The sequence below is a fragment of the Alligator sinensis genome, unplaced genomic scaffold, assembly GCF_000455745.1.
Source record: "Alligator sinensis unplaced genomic scaffold, ASM45574v1 scaffold471_2, whole genome shotgun sequence".
NCBI lineage: Eukaryota > Metazoa > Chordata > Crocodylia > Alligatoridae > Alligator > Alligator sinensis.
Genome location: NW_005842143.1, coordinates 2195042 through 2214803, shown reverse-complemented (window position 1 = coordinate 2214803; position 19762 = coordinate 2195042). Strand labels below are relative to the sequence as shown.

The 19762-nt window shown below is 40.9% G+C and overlaps 1 protein-coding gene across 1 annotated transcript in view; it reads left to right on the top strand.

Moving 5' to 3' along the window:
* The first annotated feature begins 13029 nt into the window (after positions 1–13029).
* XPR1 (xenotropic and polytropic retrovirus receptor 1) overlaps positions 13030–19762 on the top strand; it is a 199453-nt gene continuing 192720 nt past the window's right edge. Inside the window, exon 1 of the mRNA XM_014520716.2 lies at positions 13030–13077. Coding sequence (XP_014376202.1) covers positions 13038–13077 — 40 coding nt within the window. The 5' untranslated portion in view covers positions 13030–13037. The remainder of the gene's footprint in view (positions 13078–19762) is intronic.

Sequence of the window (19762 nt, the reverse complement as noted above, 5' to 3'; positions counted from 1 at the left end):
TGTCCCCTGTGCTCCCCCCCAACCCTCCCTCCCCGCCTCCCCGGCCACAGCTCCTTCCCTTTTTTTTTATTCCCTCCCTCCCTCCCTTCCTCAGGCCACCTCTGTCCTGGCTGTCCCTGGCGGGGATGAGCCAGTCCCACTGCCCCCACAGTGCCTGCAGGGAACTTGCCCTAGGTGTGTCAGGCTTTTGTGGCCATGGGTCTCAATTGCCATGAGGCGAAATAAACAGGGGGTGCTGGCTCCGCTCAGCCTCATGCATACCACCTCAAGCACAAAATAGCCGCCCCCCCCCCCCCCCCCCCACTCCCTGCAGCAGATAGGCAGGGGTGCTGTTGACATAACTGTTTCTGTGGTTCCTTTCCCACCTTGGATCTGCACTGCCGGACGCTCGTGCATCCCTGTCCCCGCAACCAGAACAATGGTGCCCTAGGAAATAAAAGCTGTGCTAGGAGTGACAGGAACTGTTTGGCACAGAGTGGTTCCTGTGTCTTAAAGGACATCATCCTGCTGAGGCTCTGGCTGCACTTTGCTCCGCACCTTTTCATTTGCACACTCCCCCCACACCCCTGCCTGGTCCCAGGACCATCTGGTCAACCTCCTCCTGGTCCTGGCTAACCTTATGACTTATCTGACCAGGAAGGAGGCTCTGGCCAGGAGGACCCAGGGACTATGGGGCCACTTTCCTGTCCCTCATCTGTTCACAACTCTGGGCAGAATTTCACTGGGCAGCATCCACTGGCTCTTTGGACTCATTTGAGGGCCTGTGGGTACCGTCTGGTGTGCTTTGCTCTGTATACCTCCTTGGTATTCTTGTTATGAACCTATGACCCTCTTTCTTGTCCCTGTTTTGTTTTCACTTGTTCCAAGTAATCAATGATGAACCCTTGGTAACCCCACCAAGGGGGGGCTTATAGTTTTACTTGGTGGGCATTGGCCCACCGTCCCATTGGGATATGAAAAGGCCTGTGTCTTAAAGATCCTTTTTTGTCATGCCTTGGCAGCATTTAGGAAAGGAAACATTGCTGCATGGATTTTTGTTTACATATTTGGCAACTGAAGGACAGTGATCAGTAAACTGCCTGGTGAGCTTTCAGGGTTCTGCTAAGTAAATATTGATAGCTTGCCATGTAAACTAGGATGCGAATGAGACTTATTGTGATGTTCCCCGGCACTGTCTAGTAGCCAGCAGTTTCCATTTATATTTTCATTTGTAAAATCCTAGGGCTTACACCTTAAAGTAGATTCTAAGAATGAAACATCTCTTGCCACCAATAGAGCTTGTGCAAAGGCAAGGTGAAGGAGGTGTCATATTAAGAGACTGCATTGGGTATTTGCATGTAACCTCTGAGAGCAGATGTGTGGGATCAGGAGCTTGGGGAATAAGCAGGTTATTAAAAAAGTTCTGTTGGGGGTGGCTAGAAGAAGCCAGTGATCATATAAATGTGTGATTGATGGTATGCAATAGGCTGAGAGTAATTACTTTTCTTTTGTATTCTCATTTCATGTCAGGCTTGTATAAACAATAAATTTGCAGGGTGTGCAGTGGTAGTTTAGAGTTCTTTAATGGTTTATTGTTAAGTGCTCTTTCAATTCTGGGATTGAACTGGTGAGAGTCCAGATTGTGGTTCTTATTGAATGTAGTGATGTTTATACAGCTTGTGAGCAGTAATTTTCAGCACCACTGTCAGTTCTCTTCTCTTCTAGAGGCTGGGATACATGACTTACTAAGCCCAGAATTGTCTTTCTGTGCCGTATGGGAGTATTACCAAGAATCAGAACTGATAAGGCACCGAACAGATGGTGCACAACCCCTTGAAGTTTGAGTTGGAGTCTTTTTATGTCACAAACAAACTTTGCAGATATTTTTTATGGTCATTGTAACCATAAAAGTCTACTGAAGTTGCTGGGAACACTAGCTATCATAGCAGCAGTTGCTTATTTTAGGTGAGGTTTTTCATTTGATTGCTTTATTCTAAAATTCTGAAGATATCCAAGCACATTGCAGGCAACTGTGCTTGTGAAGAATAGTAAATGCAAGGTTCTGCCTCTTTTAAACGAAGTCAGTTTTACGTATTAAACAAAAAAATGGAAGCGTACATTTTGCAGAGCATTATTTCATAAGCCCTTAAGGATCCTTGGAATCTATCTCTGGGTCTATGAGAGACCCATAAAGTTAACATCCAGGATGATATTTGTAAAAGAAGCACTAAATTCTTTGAGTAACTCTGGTTCATACAGAATATCAGTTGGCTTTTTCATAGATCTCTGTGGCAGCATATTGCAGAAAGTTAGTAATTTATTCTTGCAAGGCCCAAGGATTTTAGTGTATTAGTGCCAATACTGATACTACATATGTTATATGTGAGATTGGTGTTCAAGTTAGCATATTTTCCCATAGTGTGTGTTCTTCTGTATTTTTTTAGCAAGACACTCTCATTAGATTGCATACATATTATTCATAGTATAGCACACTTTTAATTTAGTTCCTTCAGTTTTTACATACGAGTCTTTGGCATACATTATTTTACACTCTGTTTTTTCACTATCTTCAAGGGTGGTGTTGGAGCTTGTATAGTCTTGTGTCCAGATACCTTGCATTTTCATTTATTCAGGGTTTACGGATGCTCTTTGTATTACTTATGATTTTCTGTTTAAAAATCTTTAAAAAAAAATGTTGATGCAGGCAATATAAGAATGTTTTAAAGATCTTGCTGATTACTTAATTTGAAATTTATCTTTGTGGGATATGTTGGAAGGATTCTGGTTTGGTTAAATGAAGGTTAAGTCACTTCTGTTTTTCTCAGTTGCATATATATTTGTGATTAAACCTTTTTAGAGGTGCCACTGGCAGCAACCACTCCTACCTGGAGTGGTTATTTTTCCATGCACTGAGCATGTGTGGTAGACAACAGGGAACTGCTTAAGTATAACCATGACTAGCAAGATTCTTCATCTGGGCAAGTAGATCTAAGAAGGAAACACTTCTTCCTGCTTGAGCTTGTTTTCTGTATGAACTCAACATGATAAGAGAAGTAAATTTATACTAAGACATGTTTTGCAAAAAAAAAAAAAGAACTATAAATTGCTTTCTTGCTTGGGATCCTTTGACCCTAGCTGACTTCCTGCCCCTGGGGCAGGGGGCTGATCTTTCAAGGTCCCTTTCAGCCCTAATGTCTATGAAATCTATGAAATTCATAGGTTGTAGTTCCAGCTGTAGAAGCATTCACAACGTAAAGCAGGGTATAAGAATAAAATTGATGTCTGTTTTAAACAGTCCTCCTTTTTGTCTTCCATTCTACTGTTCCAAAGGAATGTGTCTATGCATTTAAATGGCAGCTTTATTTAGTTTGAAAACACTGAAATGACAACTTTGGGTAATTCAGAAAATTATATAACCAAGCGATGGATAAAAATTGAAGTAGTGGATATTTTTGTTTTCTGGAAATATCAATTTAGTATTATATCTTGCCACTGGCTCATATATTTTCTAGAACAGGGGTGCCCAAGCCATGGTATGCATACCCCTGGGGGTATGTGGGAGAAATGATGTAATGGTGGTTTTAATTTTCATTATAATAATTGGCATTTAAGGGGTTAAAATATAAAACATGCTGGTAGGGGTACATGGGCATCTGGTAAATCTGGAAGGGGGTATGTAATAAGAAAAAGTTTGGGAACCCTTGTTCTAGAAGAGTTCTTGGAAACAAAAAAGCATGGTGTCATCTGCTGGGGCTCCCAGGGCATTAAACTGATAGCAGGAGTAAGAGAGTTACCTGTATGTTTAGCTTCTATTCTAGAATACTGAGAAACTGTAAGTGATCTCTCACTCTTCCCTGTACTCACTTTGTTGCTTATCCTTTATTTTTCTTATTGTGAGATCAGTCATCTGACTCGGAGTTCTAAGGTGGCTTTAATAATTGCTAGGGGTGCACTGATAAAGGTTTTCTTGGCCAATACCGATAGCTGATTATTAACCAGCCATGTCGGCCGATACCAGTCCAATAACCGATTTACAGGAATGCAGCCAGGCAGCGTGGAGAGCAGCTCCCTGCAGGTAAGTCTGTGGAGGGGAAGGGGTAATGGGGGTGGAGAGGCAGATCGAGGTCTCCACAGTGAGGGAGGGAGTGGGGCTGGGGTTGGGAGCACTGCCCAGCCAAAGCAGTAAATGGGACCCAGGGCTGGGGCAGGGAGCGGGACAGCTGCAAGCAGCTCATCCAGGGATCAGCGTCCCGGTGCTTAAAAATGTCAGCAGCAGCTTTTGAACTAAAGCTTGTCAAATGAGCTTTAGTTCAAGCACCACCACCACCATTTTTAAGTGCGGGGATGCTTTTAATTGGAGCGGAGCTGAGTGGGGCAAAGGCGGATGCGGTCTGCCTGCTGTGGGCTTGGAGCTCTCTGCCCTGCTGTCTTTGCCCTGGCATCCCTGTGCCAGTTGCATGTCCCCTGCCCACCCAGCAGCAAGAGGCACAACATGCTGCCCCAGCAGCTGCTGGGTGGGCAGGGGACCCGTGACTGGTGTGGGACTCCTGAGGGAAAGGCAGCAGAGCAGAGAGCCCCAAGCCCATAGCAGGCATCCTGCATCCACCCCATGTACAAATCTGGGGTGAGGGGCACACACTCCTCCCTGCCTCCTGGACAAACCTCCCACAGCTCTGTCCTGCTCCAAGCCCAGGGTCCCATTCACTGCCCTGACTGGGCAGCATCCCCAGCCCCTGCTCTACTCCCTCCCTCACTGTGGGGACTTTGATCTGCCCTCCCATGCCCTTTCTCTTCCCTGCGCCCCTTCTTCCCCTCCACAGATTTACCTACAGGGCACTGTTCTCCATGTTGCCTGGCTGCATTCCTGGCAACGTGCATGCATGCAGTGCACGTGGCGTCCCGGGGGCCCTGGCTAGAAGGCATGTTGCATTTATCAGTGACATTATTGGCTACACCAATGGAAAAAAAGCTGATAGCCAATAATGTTAATTTTCCTTTTATCAGTGCCGATCCAGTCTGCAACCGATGTATTGGTGCACCTCTAATAATTGCCTATGTTGGGTTTATCTTGTGTCTTTCTCCACCAAGTAGAACTCAGAAATGAGATTTCAGTGGAGAACATCATTAGAGTTGTTTCTTTTCCTAAATTTGAATTAAAAAACAGTCCTCTTCTCGTACAGGGATTTTTCTTTTTTTTTAATATCAGATGCACATGAAAAACTTCCATGCACTTTAAAAAATTTTTCCCCAGTGATAAACATTTGACAGTTTTTTCCATGGTTACATAGTAGAATTGAAACCTAGGCAGACTCCAGTAAGGGAATTCATTTGCATTTGTATCTTAATATTAATTGGGAGGGAAACAGTTCAGTTCAGGTACTAATGAATGCTAACTTAATTTACTGTGTTAGTGTTGGAAGTGAGAACTTCCTGTCCTCAGGTTTGTTCCCAAAGAAAAAAAAATTGCTTTAGCCTTAAACAAACATAGGTCAAATTCTTCTGACTTTACTCAGGTAAACTAGTTTCTATGATACTATAAAATCTTTGACAGCTAAAAGGTACAATTCTTGTATATATTTAAAGCTCACTTTCAGCTATTTTGCAATGAAAGTATTAGGGTTTTAAATATCTACATCTGTTTTAATTAACTGTTTCTTGGATGAGACCTTAACTTGGACTTTAGCTCAGAGTGTATTATTACAGCTGAATGTAACTACTTGAAAATAGGGAATATATAATAGTAATATTGATGGGTACTGCTCTTCCTCTATCACTAGTTGCATTTCTCTCTAGCCTTCCCTCTGGTGGTCTAATTCCTCATGAACTGTTGGATTTTGTTTCAAAACATTACAGGCCCTTAACACTAGAAGAAGAAAATTTAGTCTGCGTCTTTAACACAGTGAGTTTTCTCATGCCTTATTTAGGAAGTTTATTGTTCAGTTGGAGACTTGTCTACAAAGAACTGTATTCTGTCAGAAACTTATTTACTTTGTAATTTAGAGCGGTGGTTATTTCACTGGAGAGCAGGTGAATATCTTGTGGTAAAGTGACCCCTAAATTTCAAATGAGCTTCAAGCTGTGGGGAAGAGGCAGTGTGACTTTTATTGAGAGCTGCATGCCAACATTTTGCACAGATGTGCTGCTAGTATGGTCTCAGAGAGGTTCACCTCTTAGCTTTGCCTTTAACTTAACAGTGAAAGATGCATTAAATCTATGTGTTGCTGATTGTTCAGGGAGAAATCGTTGTGAGACTACTTTTGTTTCTGAGTTAGTAAAAATGTAGTTCCTCTTTTGAATGTTATTTCACAATATAAAGTGTGTCTTAGAATTTTTAGTACTAATCTATTTCAAATATAAATATAATGCATATAGCTTGTGTAAGTGGAAGTATAGCAGTTGTGCAGAGTTAAATGGAAGAGCCTTGGACAGGGAGAAATCCATTCTTTCCCTGCTAAGTGGAAAGGAAAAAAATAGATATGATTATGCCCCCTTAGTACATTTGAAAAAATAAGTCAGCATTACTTTGGGCCTATCTGCTTTGAGAGAGAATTCTGCTTCCAGAAGGAAGAATAAACTTGCTTTGTTCCTGTTCAGTGTGTTGTAGATTCATTCGTTTTGGCCAAATCTATGGAAAATAGAGGTTTTTATACTGACTAGCAAGTACTTCAAGTGTGTTGATTACATATATTAAAAGCTAAAAGCGTTATGAGGTGTTTTGGTTGCTTAAAATTTTGTTTTAGCTTTCAAAGGGCAGTAACAACAGTTACTTGATGATAATATTTGTGACCTGAAAAAACACCAGTTTTTAAAAGGTGTGCATAGTATAAATTGTAGTTAAATATCTGTTAGCTGTAAAGTGCACAAAAATGTTTAATGTGCCGGACTGACAGTCCCCTATTTATTCAAAATATGCAGACCACAGATAACGTAAGCTCTTGATTATCCCACTGATGTGGCTCAATTCCGATGCCTGTAAAGGTAAGCTCAGCTGTATCTTGGTGTCTGTTCAGTTCTCGCTTTGTCTGCTCAAACTGCCAGGCATAGGTGTCAGTTGTGGACAGGAGCCCACAACATTAGAAATTGGATTTAGACTAAACAGCTGTCGGTTACAACTTCCTTCAGTTCTTGTTAAGCTGGGCTGGATTTGATTTGTTTATATAGAAGTGAAAGGATATATTTCTTGCTGTTTTAAAAATCTTTTTGGCTATTGGTGATTTCTACCTGCCTGCTTTCCTGTCCCTACAAGAAGACCTAGAAAATTGTTTGGTATGTGACTGTTATGTATCATAGCAAAGAAGAGTGAAATATGTGATTTAGCATTCCCAACCCAGAACCAGTTTAGAAAGGATAAAGTACTATATGTTTCTGAAATTGAAATATCTAGAAAACGAGAAGGAAGAAAACCTAGAATTGGGCAAAATATACTGACTCTGTTGGAGACTGCAGATAATTAAAAAAAAAAATATTCAAGTGCCAGTGGCTTTCAGTGGAGATTAAAAAAAAAATGGAACACAGCCTTCTAAGTTACTTAAATGTTTCTGAAAAATTTACCCTACCACTCTAAATCAGAGGTAGGCAACCCCTGCCATGCGTGCCAGAGCTTGGCATGCAAAGGCATTTTGTTTGGCACATGCGCCTTGGGGCAGATGGTGGGGAAGGGGCCAGGGATGCACTGCTACAGCAAGGATTGGGCCCCTCACAACTCCCCTGCCATGTCAACATTGTACAAGTCGAGGTTGGGATGTTTCTGGCACTCTGCCCAAAAATGTTGCCAACCCCTGCTCTAAGCCATATGTGGAAGAGTGAGTTAGCAAGAAATGTTTGGCGTGTATCTAGACACTTTGTTTTCACAGTATTGCATTGTCTTTGGAAAAGGTCTCGGAGGGCTGGGAATAATTCACTTTTTCAAATTTTCATGATAGGCAGTTGAAACCCAAACTTCTTGTGTTCTGACACGCACCTTTATCTCATCCATTATTTGTTCCTTTAGGTTGTCTGTAAGCAGACATAAGGGAACATGAGCAACTTGAAATCCTTAAACTAATGTGCAATGTCCAACTTGAATTCCTACCTCTGGTTCTGACACTTTTCTTACCCTTTGAGAAGGTGTGTTCTATTGCTTTGTGCTGTTTGAGGCCTAAACAAAGGAAGCTGACTGTAGATACAGTGTTATCAGTAATACAAATTGCAAGAAAATCCATCTTTTTCTGGTCTGTTTAATCTTTCAGGTTTTGTCATCCAAAATATTACAAATGACAATGATGACTTTAAGAAATGAGCATTTTTAGGTGTCCTTTGTATTCTTTGGGACTGATATTTCAGGTGGTTGTAAAAGGACCGTTGAGCCTTTCAGGTCTAGGTCATCTGTTTAATTATACTACAGGTAACTGTATCTGCTACCATATAGCTGGAGCTGGTAATATATCAATCCAGTTTAGGTAGGTGCCCATGTGACACCTGAGACCTAACACCTGCCCATGTGATACCCAAGATCTAACACCTTCCCAATCTAGACTGCCTTGAAAGCTGGATCTTTATACCACGGGTTTGTTGAAGTTAATTGAGAAACAGGATATAGAATATATGCATGTATTACAAAAGTAAAAAGAACTCTGCGTTTTCCAGTCTCATGTTTTATTTTGAAATTTTAGCTCATTCTTGAGATCATACTTCTATTAATTACTGACACTAATGCAGTGTAACTGTTTGCTTCCAAAGATTAGCCCTTCATACCCAACTTTAAATTACCATATTTCCTTGAAACCAAGATGGGAGGAGAGGAAATGCCCTATTGTGTGTGATGAAGACCCTTGTCTTGGATTCAAGTACTGGGTGGTGGGGAGGGCAGGCAGCTGCTGCAGCAGTTCCAGCCTGGGTCCCAAAGCCTAGGCTGGAGCTGCTATTGCTACCACAGCTACTGGGCCAGGCTGAGCCTGGAGCAACCATGTGCTCTATGCCCAGGGCCAGGGTAGGGCTAGAACCATGCCAGAGCTGGAAGGTAAGCAATTGAGAGGGGGAAAGGGGGCAGGTGACGGAGGGGCAAATGTGGTAAGGGGGTTCAAGGCAGCTAGGGGGCAGGCACTGAGGGAAGGGCTGGTGCCAGGGGTTGCAGCATTTGGTGGAGCAAATGGTAGTGAGGGTAGGCAGCAGGGGAAGGCAAATAGTGGTGTGGACAGGTAGCAGGGAGCAACGTGGAGGGTGGGGGTGGGCATGGGTCAGGCTGCTTGATGTCCCCACACTGTCTCAACGATTTAAGTCAGTCATTTTCAGCCAGAGTGCTGTGAGATCCTTTCAAGGGTGCTGTGAGGTGTTAGTGCAGTGTTTTAGCATTGCTAGGTGTGCAAATATGAATTGCAAGATAAAACTCAGATCCTTTGAATAGGAATCTATAGTGTGAGCCATAGTGTTAAAAACATTCTGACCGGCTGTGGTCTTTCTAAGTTCTTTGCAGCAGGGGAATTGCTATATTATCTTTCTGAAGTCCAAATCCGAGTGAAAGCTAAAAGCTGGCATTTTCTGAGGGTTGTCTTGTGTCAGTTAAGGGGAGCCTTGAGTCCAAAAAGGTTGAGGATCACTGCTTCAGTGGGAAAGAATTAGTTCAAAATGAGAGACTCTCTTAGAGTCGGCTTCTGATAGCAGTTTCTGAGCTGCCAGGGTCTTACTGATGCAATTGACTTGTGTGGATGAGGCTAGAGAGTAGATACAGTAGAATCTTCCAAATATACTTTTTTAATTTGCATCTGATTTCTTAGTGAAGATTTAATAAGACTGTGGTGAAACTTTTATATTTTCTGCTTTAGAAATAGGACTGTTCCTGAAGTGGGATGCTTTATTAGACTTACTTATTACTTGATGTGCATCTTAAAAATGGCACTGAATTTTTTGGATACATTTTTGGAAGGGAAGAAGTTTACTATCTATTCCTTTTTTTTTTTTTTGGAAAGGAAGAGGTTATTATATAGTGTATTAGGTAAGTGTACAATTTGGTTAACTGCCTAGCATGGTGTCAGTTGCAATTTGTTATATATTGCTTAAAATATAACAAATATCAGTTTTCACCCTATCAGTTCATTGCATGAATGCTAAATTGCATCCTTCAGTCCCACTAACTACATTGCAATGCAGTTATACTCTGCTTAACTGTATAGAGATGGTGAATAGGAAGCAAATATCAAAGGACTGCTGATGGAAGTCTTGAAAATAACAGAAGTCAATCTCAGGACTGCCTCCACTCATTTCGGAGGCGTCTAATAGCGGTTGTGAAACTGTCCTATCTATTGTCATTTTCAAGACTTTCAGCAAACAGTTTCAGGGCTTCTACTGAAAGCCTTGAAATGACAGGAGATAGTTTTGGGATGCTAATATCATAGCACTAGCAAAGCTATGTAGTTTATCAGCATTGTGTACATCTAAATTTGGGTAAGAGCATTCTCCCCACCCCTACCCCACACACACACAAACACACACTTTTAAAATCCGAAGTTATTGACTTAAATAGAGTACGCTATCTTTTCTTGGCCCGTGTTGCAGTGATACTCGCACACGATGTTTCAGAACTGTGGAGAATTTCTTTTTCTCTGTTAAGGTATATCCTGGGCAAGGTAAAGGAAGCAGCTTTCTTTTTACAGAATTAAATTCCCCCCCACACACACACACACACACTCTGGTCCCCAAACTGTCTGGTTATGAGCACTTGGAAAATGTTAGGCAACAATTAATAAGAGGGGAAAGAACTCATTTTTGCCAGTGCTTTGTCTATGGAATCCACATCGTATGCGACTGACAAGTCATATGGAAGAAAGTCTGAAATGTCCAATGTTTGCTTGGCAGGCTTTTTTTTTTTCTTTTTAATGGCTAGAGGAAAGAAGAATGTCATTGGTACAGAGCAGATCAGTAAACAGTTGTTTCAGTAGAAAAATAGTTATGCAAGTGACCCATGCTAAGACCTCTGTGTGGACTGGGAATCAGACCTTTCTTTGAAAGATGTCTGAACTGCCTGCTCAAACTTGCCATTTATGGTAACCTCTGATAAAATAGACATGTTCTTTAGACCTTTTGTTTATTTGTAAGGTTATAACTACTACATTACAGCAGTTTTGAGCTGCTGTCCAATTGCTTAGTTGTTTTATTTTCCTTGGGTGGTGTTAGCTAATTAGGTTACAATGTTTAACCTTGGACAGTTGAAGTGGGGGCAGAGATTTCTTTCTCTACTTGTTTAATCCAGAGAAATATGTAGACTTAAATATAGTTTTAGGATGAGTTGAATAATGACCAGGAGGACCAGGTTGGATGCTTCAAAGATTCTAAAATAGAAACAAACTAGTATTGTTAAAATATGGATTGGACTTTTGTATGTTCAGAAGTCAGGAAGTAAAGTTCTGGTTACACAGCAGCTATCTGTGCCTCTTGCGCATTATCATGATATAATACTGTGTATGGTGGTAGTTTGTCTACCATAACAAGTAATATGGTGCTTAATTACCATTTTAGCAGGTAATGGGTTCTCCCTAGCTGCTTATCCTCCAAAAATGTCCACTTTATTTAGCACCCATAGTCCCTTCAGCCGTAAGCCACAGTTCATCCTGTTTCTTACTTTTATATATTTGGAATACTGCATAAGTGCAGATGTGACCTTTTCCTGACTTGAGTATGGGTGTCAGTTCAGTAACTGGCTGAATAAAGGGATTTTTTTAAATGGTTACAACTGATTGTGGGCCTCATGCATTATTGTGGCATGATAGGGCACCCACATGGTTCAGGTGCTGGTTGAAAAGATTGCTACTGAGTGTATTGCTTATCTAATTGCATGGCCAGCTTGATTTGTAAACCTGCTTTCTATGCCAGAAATCTTCTGTATTAAATTTAATGAGCAGTTTGATCCCTTGATCTCTGGAGCATCAAACACATTAGCTCTTACTGATCTGGTTAACTTCTAGTTTGGATTCATGATGTTTAATCTCCACCTTTAAGAGAAGACTAATATGGGAACAAGAATGGCTGACTAACGATTTCATGTCATTTTGTCTTCTCTTAAAATATGCATATTTTTCGCACACTTTTCCACTTACAGGTTCCTGATATAGCATCACAGAAATGGACACCATTTGTTTCTTAAAATCCCTAACATACTACCTATGTGGAAACACTTCCAAAAGAGTATAGTTTCAAATGTTGTAGGTGTTTAGGGTCTTTCAGACAGCCAGGTAGCAATCATTACAGAAAAGCAGTCAGTAAACCTGTAGTTGGTATTTTCTTTTTCAGGAATAAGTTTAATAGCATTGACTTTACATGCTTCGTTTAGCCCATGATGGAACACTTTACCTTCCCTGGACATTGCATCATTAGCCTCCGAGTAGCTGTCTTTTAAACAAAAAAAGCTTTAAAACCCAACTTGAACATGACATTACAGAACAAGAAATTATCCACAAGCTCCATATTGTATTAACCCTGATCTCAATTGGGGCTATTAATTCTTATCTCATTACCTGATCCCCCTGTTAACTCCACTGTCTCTCAAGCCAATAATCATTTTGTTAATTTCAATTGAACTAATTATCAACTACTTCCCTCTCTTAGTAGTGTCCTCTTCCCTGTCCATAAAATCCTTGTTTTCTAGGAGTTCATTCATAACATCTGAGTAAGTAGGTTGTTGCCAGTGAAAGCTCATGTCTTTCCCAGACCAGTTAGCTGTTTCTTTACACACTTTACACACAAGGTTTAAATGCCAATTAACTGAATTAGCCAAATTTGTTCAAGCCAGCATGTTAATTTGGATAATTCCCATTTACTTTATGTGGGACAATGGACTTGTCCATCTGAAAGGTCTGTGGTTTGCTATTGTCTGTTGTCTGGTTTTTTTAGCCTAAGGTGACAGCCTGCCCTACCTTATTGTTAATTTGGAAACATAAAGAGAGTTAATTTGCCTGGAGGGATAAAGAGTTTAATTGCCACTTGCTTTCAGATAGACTTGTCAGAGTGACTTAAGTGTGTTGCTTTTGTCTTTTTTATGCTAATTGTTCTTTTTTTTTTCTTTTTCTCCCTTGTAGGCTTTCAAGGAAATGCTGTATGCAGCTCAGGACCAGGCCCCTTCCATAGAAGGTAACACAGTTGTGAACATGAATCATGTTTTTATTAGCAGTTGGATGCTGAATGCTGGCACAACTTTCTCTTTTTAAATCATTTCAAACTGCCAGGTGAGACAAATTCATGTGGAGGTAGGAATCTGGTTGCTGAAATCTCTGCTTTTCTAGATCTCTGCAGCTTTTTCTACTGAATCATAGAACAATAAATGCATTTATATAGTCTGAGGCTTTTGCAGCTGCTATTAGCTTGTGTATAAGGATGTGAGATGCCAAAACTTCATCTACTGGGGACCGCCATACTGGAACAAAACGGTATTATCTTCAAAAGTAGCTAACATGTAGTGTGGCAAAATTGCAGTGGGAAACAACTATAATGCATTTGGCTAACTTCTGCAATATTGTCCTGTGAGAGAGTTATTTCTTGATTTGAGCTACTCGTTATTTTATGCCCTAAGCCATACATGAGAACATCTGACTCTGACCTCACAAACTTGAATGCTGCTTTGAGTACAGAATTAATGTTCAATTTAATAATTATTTGTTGTTTTCTTATTATTTTATTTTGCAACTCTTCGCTGCTGCTGAACTGCCTAGATTATGGAAAAATTCCTTCCCACTTTAAACCGGTTACATTTTAAATAGGCTTTTTTAAAAATCAGGTGGTACATAAAGTATGTACTGGGCTATATCCAGTAAATGTTTGCCATTTATATCCTGTTGAGAGGTACAGAACAATTTCTAGTCTTTGAATTGCTACAGTCATTCTTTTTGCCTTCTTTGTGACCTTCAACCTTTCTTTGCATTTAGGTGACTAAAATTGAATGCAGTATCAAAGGTGAGGATGTACTATTAGTTATTGTGGCACTTTGACACTAATCTCTGTGAATACAGTTTTTTTGGCTTCACCTTTTTTGGGTGTGCATATATACCAGGAAAATGACCTGCTGCTGCTAACATAATCAGATAGCTAGTTCCGATTGCTTGTTATAATGGTATAAATGGTCCCATCTGTGTTAGCAAGTAAACATATTACCCATTGATGGGCCTGGTGTTGCTAACAACTGGTCATTTTCCTAGAGTACACTGGGCCGTTGGTCACTGCTGTGTGTTGTTCACTGCTGCCAAATTATTTTTTTTCATTTTCTCCTTTCTAAGAAGACAGAATATGGGATAAATACCAGGTAGTCTTTACAAAAGGTCAGTGTGTGTGTGTGTGTGTGTGTGTGTGTGTGTGTGTTCCAAAGATATTTCCTACCAGTCAAAAGGCTCCCAAAAAGTATTCCTCAGCTTAGAATGTTCCTTTAAGTGTAACCAAGACCTGTGCCTGCTATACACACACAGACAGTTTAGTTAATGATAGCATTCTTTTTGTCAGATTCTTTTAAAATGAAACTTCTCATTTATTAAAAACCAAGTTCTTTTAAAACCTTGGTTTAACTTGATTTTTGTAGGTTAAGATTCCACAAGCACATAGTAAATTCTGTTTCCAGCTATGGTGTATAGTATCTGTTAGAGAGCAAGGAGATCCAATGTGTTAATGAGGCATATGTGATTGGCCTAGTATAGAAGAAGAACAGGAAAGCTACATTTATCACTTGGTATATTAGGAAATTAATAATAAGGAAAAATCTGCAAGGATGACTCCTCACTTAAGATAAAAATAGAAATCTATCTAGATGAATAGATAGATATGTATTTAGACATCTATATCTATATATAGAGATCTATAGAGATGTGTGTATGTATAGATATGTCAATATATCTATATATACTTCTGTTTTTATCTTACCTAGATATACTATTTAATGTATGTATGTATGTATATGTATTTTATATGTAATGTGTGTGTATCTCTCTCTCAATCTTTCTAGATATATCTATATATCTAGAGAGAGAGATTTCTGTTTTTATCGTAAGTGTGGAGTCATCCTTGCAGATATTTTTCCTTATTTTAAATTTCCTAATATGCCAAGTGATAAATGTAGCTTTTCTGTTCTTCTATACTAGGCCAATCCCATATGCCCCCACATTAACACATTGGATCTCCTTGCTCTCTAACAGGTACTATAAACCATAGCTGGAAACAGAATTTATTAAGTGCTTGTGGAATCTTAACCTACAAAAGTCAAGTTAAACCAAGGTTTTAAAAGAACTTGGTTTTTAATAAATGAGAAGTTTCATTTTAAAAGAACCTGACAAAAAAGAATGCTACTATTAACTAAACTGTCTGTGTGTATAGCAGGCACAGGTCTTTATTCCTCAGTTTAGAACGTTCCTTTAAGTGTAATCCTTTTTGGGAGCCTTTTGATTGGTAGGAAATATCTTTGGAATAGCGCACACGCAGGTATAGTTCTTAGGTGCAATTTGGCACTCAGCTGCTTACTTAACTCAGCCTACTAGTTTTGCTAAAACAAAGATACTTTTTCTGCGAAGGGGCAGTTTTTCCAGAACTGATTTTCTTGCAACCATATGGTTTTAGTTCAAGCATTACATGGAGTATGTGGTTTATTTTAGAAAATATGTTAACACCTTTACAGGCAAAGACATGAGCAAGTGAAGGTCCCATTTTCTCTTTCACTTGGTATGAAAAACTCTTGTATATGGTATAAAACCTTTGTAGCTGTACTGATCTAGAGCATTGAATAATGCTTTGGAACAGTTTGGGTTATGCAAGTTAACTTTAATCAGTGTTTTTAAATTTGGCTTCCTGATACTTGTAGAATTAAAGTGCTCACAGTTTCATAAGGGACTGGATGGCTCATGTGGTTAATGGGATTTTATATCCTTTCATCTTTAGAGAACTGACTTACAACTGGTTCATATCCACGTGCTAGCTTTTCTGGGTTATATTTTAGACAGTATTGATGGGAAATTGCTGTTGATACCATGTCTCTCATGTCCAAAGAAAATAACAGTTTACGTGACTCGGTAACACAGCTTCCACTTGTGTTCAGGTAGACTAAACTTAGGTAAAGGTGATGGGGGAAGAGGACTGTAGATGTCTTAATAGTACAGTGTGAATTGAGGAAAAATTGTGGTATTCCAAGTTAAGGCAGAAAATCAATCCTTGCTCCTTTGTCTGGGATTTTTGTTGTTTTTAACCAGTATCAGACTTAATATTTGTGCTACAGCATTAGTACAGACTTTGTTCTTTAAGACTTCAAAAAGATAATAAAATACAGTCTTAAAAGTTACTTTGTAAGGGATGGGAAAACATTGGTAGAAGCTCCTTGCATAATTCCAAACGTAATACATGAATTTTGAACTTCAACTCTGTCTAGAGAATATAATTTTTAGATATGTTGTCTTTTTCACATAACTATTATATGCAGCTACATACATTGTGTTTCAGCCTCTTGTGATGTCTTCTAAAACCTTTGCCAGACTCCTTAAGCAAAAGGGGATGTGATGACCTGATATTACCAATATATAAATCTAGGCAGAAGAAATTTTTGGCAAGCAAGGAACATCTTTTTCTCTATTACAGAGCGAGCAAGTGACAATGAGCATCCTTGCTTAGCAGTTCAACATTAGCTCTATCTTGCTAAAACTTTCTGCTTTAATTAGAAAAGAGTTTTATGTCAAAGATTCCAACTTCAGTATCGGGGCTGTTTAAACAAATATTTCATGTTGGCTTTTTTGGTTAGAGTTGTTCTTCTGATAGGTTGGTATGATTACCATTATATGAATGTTCTTCTGTTCACTTCTTTCTCCTTTTTCAGTCTATTCCCTCTTACTTTCATTTATTTTTTCCCTCCTTGCTGCTCTTAATATTTGTTGTTCTTCCAGTTCTTTACTGACTGCCACATCCCCAGAGGGTTTGCATTAGGAATAGAAGAGATTCAAGCTCAAGTTTTGGTCACTTTTGCTTTCATTTAAAACCTCTTATGGCACCATTCAGTTTGGATAACACTGGCTTAACTACTTGTATTTATTTCACATGTCTACAAGATCTCAACTTCAGTGAAGCAGTAGCAAAACCTGAGAATTTTTGTTCAAATCCTAGAGCTGTTGCATTTCACTTACCTGTTGAGGTGTTTAGATGGGAAAGTCTTTAAGATCATCTACAACTGAGTACAAATCCAAATATTAAAAATAAATAAATACGGTATGTACCAAATTTAGGCTCATTTACAGACACAAATAGCTTTCACTAGGTTTGTACGTAGGACTACCCCTTCACATAGTTTAGTTGTGGCCAAACACTGTTATCTTCTTATCTTCTAAATGACACTGACATAATTTAAAGTGTTACTTTTGTAGTGTTCGCTATTTTTAAAAAAAATTTAGAAGTAGCAGTGAAAACAGAACTTTAAATATGAGTAGTGATAGGTAGTTAAGATTAAAGAGCAGATGTTTCATAGTTATCCAGCTATACAGTGACACTAAAGGTTTGGTATAGGAGCAGTTGATCCCAATGTAAAAGGGGACAGGGCTTTACCACTAGGGGTGTGTGAAGTGGGCAGTATTCAATTCGGATTCAGATTCAGCCCGATTCGGGGGACAGTGATTTGATTTGCTGATTCAGATCATTGTCCTGATTTTGATTCTGCTGAATCTGAAGATTCGATTCTGATTCTGAGAATCAGCAATTTGGCCAGCGATTCGAACCCTGTGCCCCCCTGGCTCAGCGATCAGCTGCGGGGGGGACCCTGGGTGCCCCTACCAGACCCAGGAGGCCCCAGTTGCTGGGGCAGGGGGGTCCCCCGCATGCTCTGTGGTGGACCCAGAAGTGGACTGGACGTAATTCTGATCTACTTCAGGGTCTGCCGCTGAGCGTGTGGGGGGAACTCCCACGGGACTCTCCATCTGCTCTACCATCTCAACATTCACGAGCCATGGCTGGTACCTTGAGGAGCATAGAAAAAACATATAAAGCTGTGCCTGTGGCCGAATCATTGAATCTCTCTGAATCGAATTGGAGGCCTGCGATTCAATTCAGAGAGATTAACAGGTCTCCTGATTTCGATTTGGATTCGGAGATTTGGCTGCCAAATTGGGCCAAATCTCCTCCAAATCGAATCAGCAACCAAAGCTTTGCACAGCCCTATTTACCACATGTCAAATGCTTTGCAGTATTTTCTTCACTGTGTACTTTGTATTTTGCTATGTACATTCTTTCCCTCCAGTAAGTGGAAGCTAAACCAGGGTAACATGACCGTCAAAGAATGGGGAGTAAATAATTATAGTTATGCTTCCTTTTATCACAGGATAAGTGTGTACATGGGCAGTTTGTGCAAAGCAGCTGACACACAATAAATAGGAGAAGCAGTTGCCTCCTTTTGATCTGCAGAAAGTTGTCTGCATGTCCAGTCCTTGACTGACTTTGGGATAAGTTGACTCTTGCCTGCATAAACCTGCTTTTGCTCCTATTTTAAAACTTGGTCTTGAGTAGGAAAGCAGGTACCTGAAAGGGCCAAATAATGTATTCCTGGAAGAAGACTCTGGGATAACTGCCTGTAGATTCGCATTTTCTGCGTGTTGTTATGTCCTTGCTGATATCTTCCTATTCCATGATTATTTTGTGAATAATGCATCCAGTTTATTTTGGGCAGAGGCAATGATCATTGAATAGAAGTGTAAGTGGGAGTTTGCTTCTGGGGCAAGGCACTTCTGTAAGGATTAATGTAGAAGCTCTGAACTGTATGTAGAGCGGTGATTTTATTTATTTATTTAAGCCAAAATTCTCCAGTGAAGAAAGGCAAGAGGCGCAACCCTTTCTGACACCTCTCTCAGCAGTGGCTTCCCCTAGAGCAGTGGTGCTCAATCTTTTCTGCTGCAGGGCAGAATGGGCAGTGCCTGGGGCATGCACAGCAGGGTGCCATCCAGGTGAATGGATGGAGACGGGGCGGGGCATGACCCAGCCCCAATCCAGCTGTGCAGGGAAAAGGGTTTGGCTCTGTTCAAACCCAGCCCAGTGGCAGGTGGGGGAGGGGCATGACCCTGGCCCTGATTCAGCCCTGTGGGAGGGGCCCCAACCTCGGTAAGTGGGCGGGGGAGAGTGACATGACCCGGCCCTGAACCAGTGGTGCAGGTAGGATGGAGTGTGGTCTGGCCTCATTGGAGGAAAGGGGTGTGGTCCTGCCCTGTGCAGGGAGAAGTGAGGTGTGGCCTGGTCCAAAACCAGCTGTGCAGGGGAAGGGGACAAAGCCTGGCCCCGTGAGGAGGAGGAGGTGCAGCCCAGCCCTAACCCAGCTGTGCATAGAGAAGAGTACATGGCCTAGCCCTCATCCGGCTGTATAGGGGGAGGGTCGTAACCTGACTTGAACTTGCCGCGTGGGACTTGGGATTTTGGCAGTGTGGGGGGGAGGGTGACAGTATTAACTGCCACTGAGCCCCCGTCCGCAAATTCCCTGACCCATGGGGAACCCCATGGGCTGGATTCCAAGGTTCTGCAGGCCTCATTTGGCCTGTGGGTGAGAGGTTGAGCACCCCTGCCCTAGAGCAAACCCTTGGCCAGTGCCAGCTCTGTGCCTTCTGCTCCGCCCTCTACCTGTTTTGTGACCTCTACTTGACTGCTGGTGCTGCTGTAAGGAAGATGTTTTTTGGCAGGAGAGGAACAGGGAAGTGGGTGAGGCATCCCCCAGCCACCATTCTGGCAACTCTGTTAGGCCACTCCGAAGGCTCATGCCCTGCTCACCCACATAGTTATGCTATTGGAGTTGAGAGGTGTAATAAATCTGTATCGAACCCCTCATGTC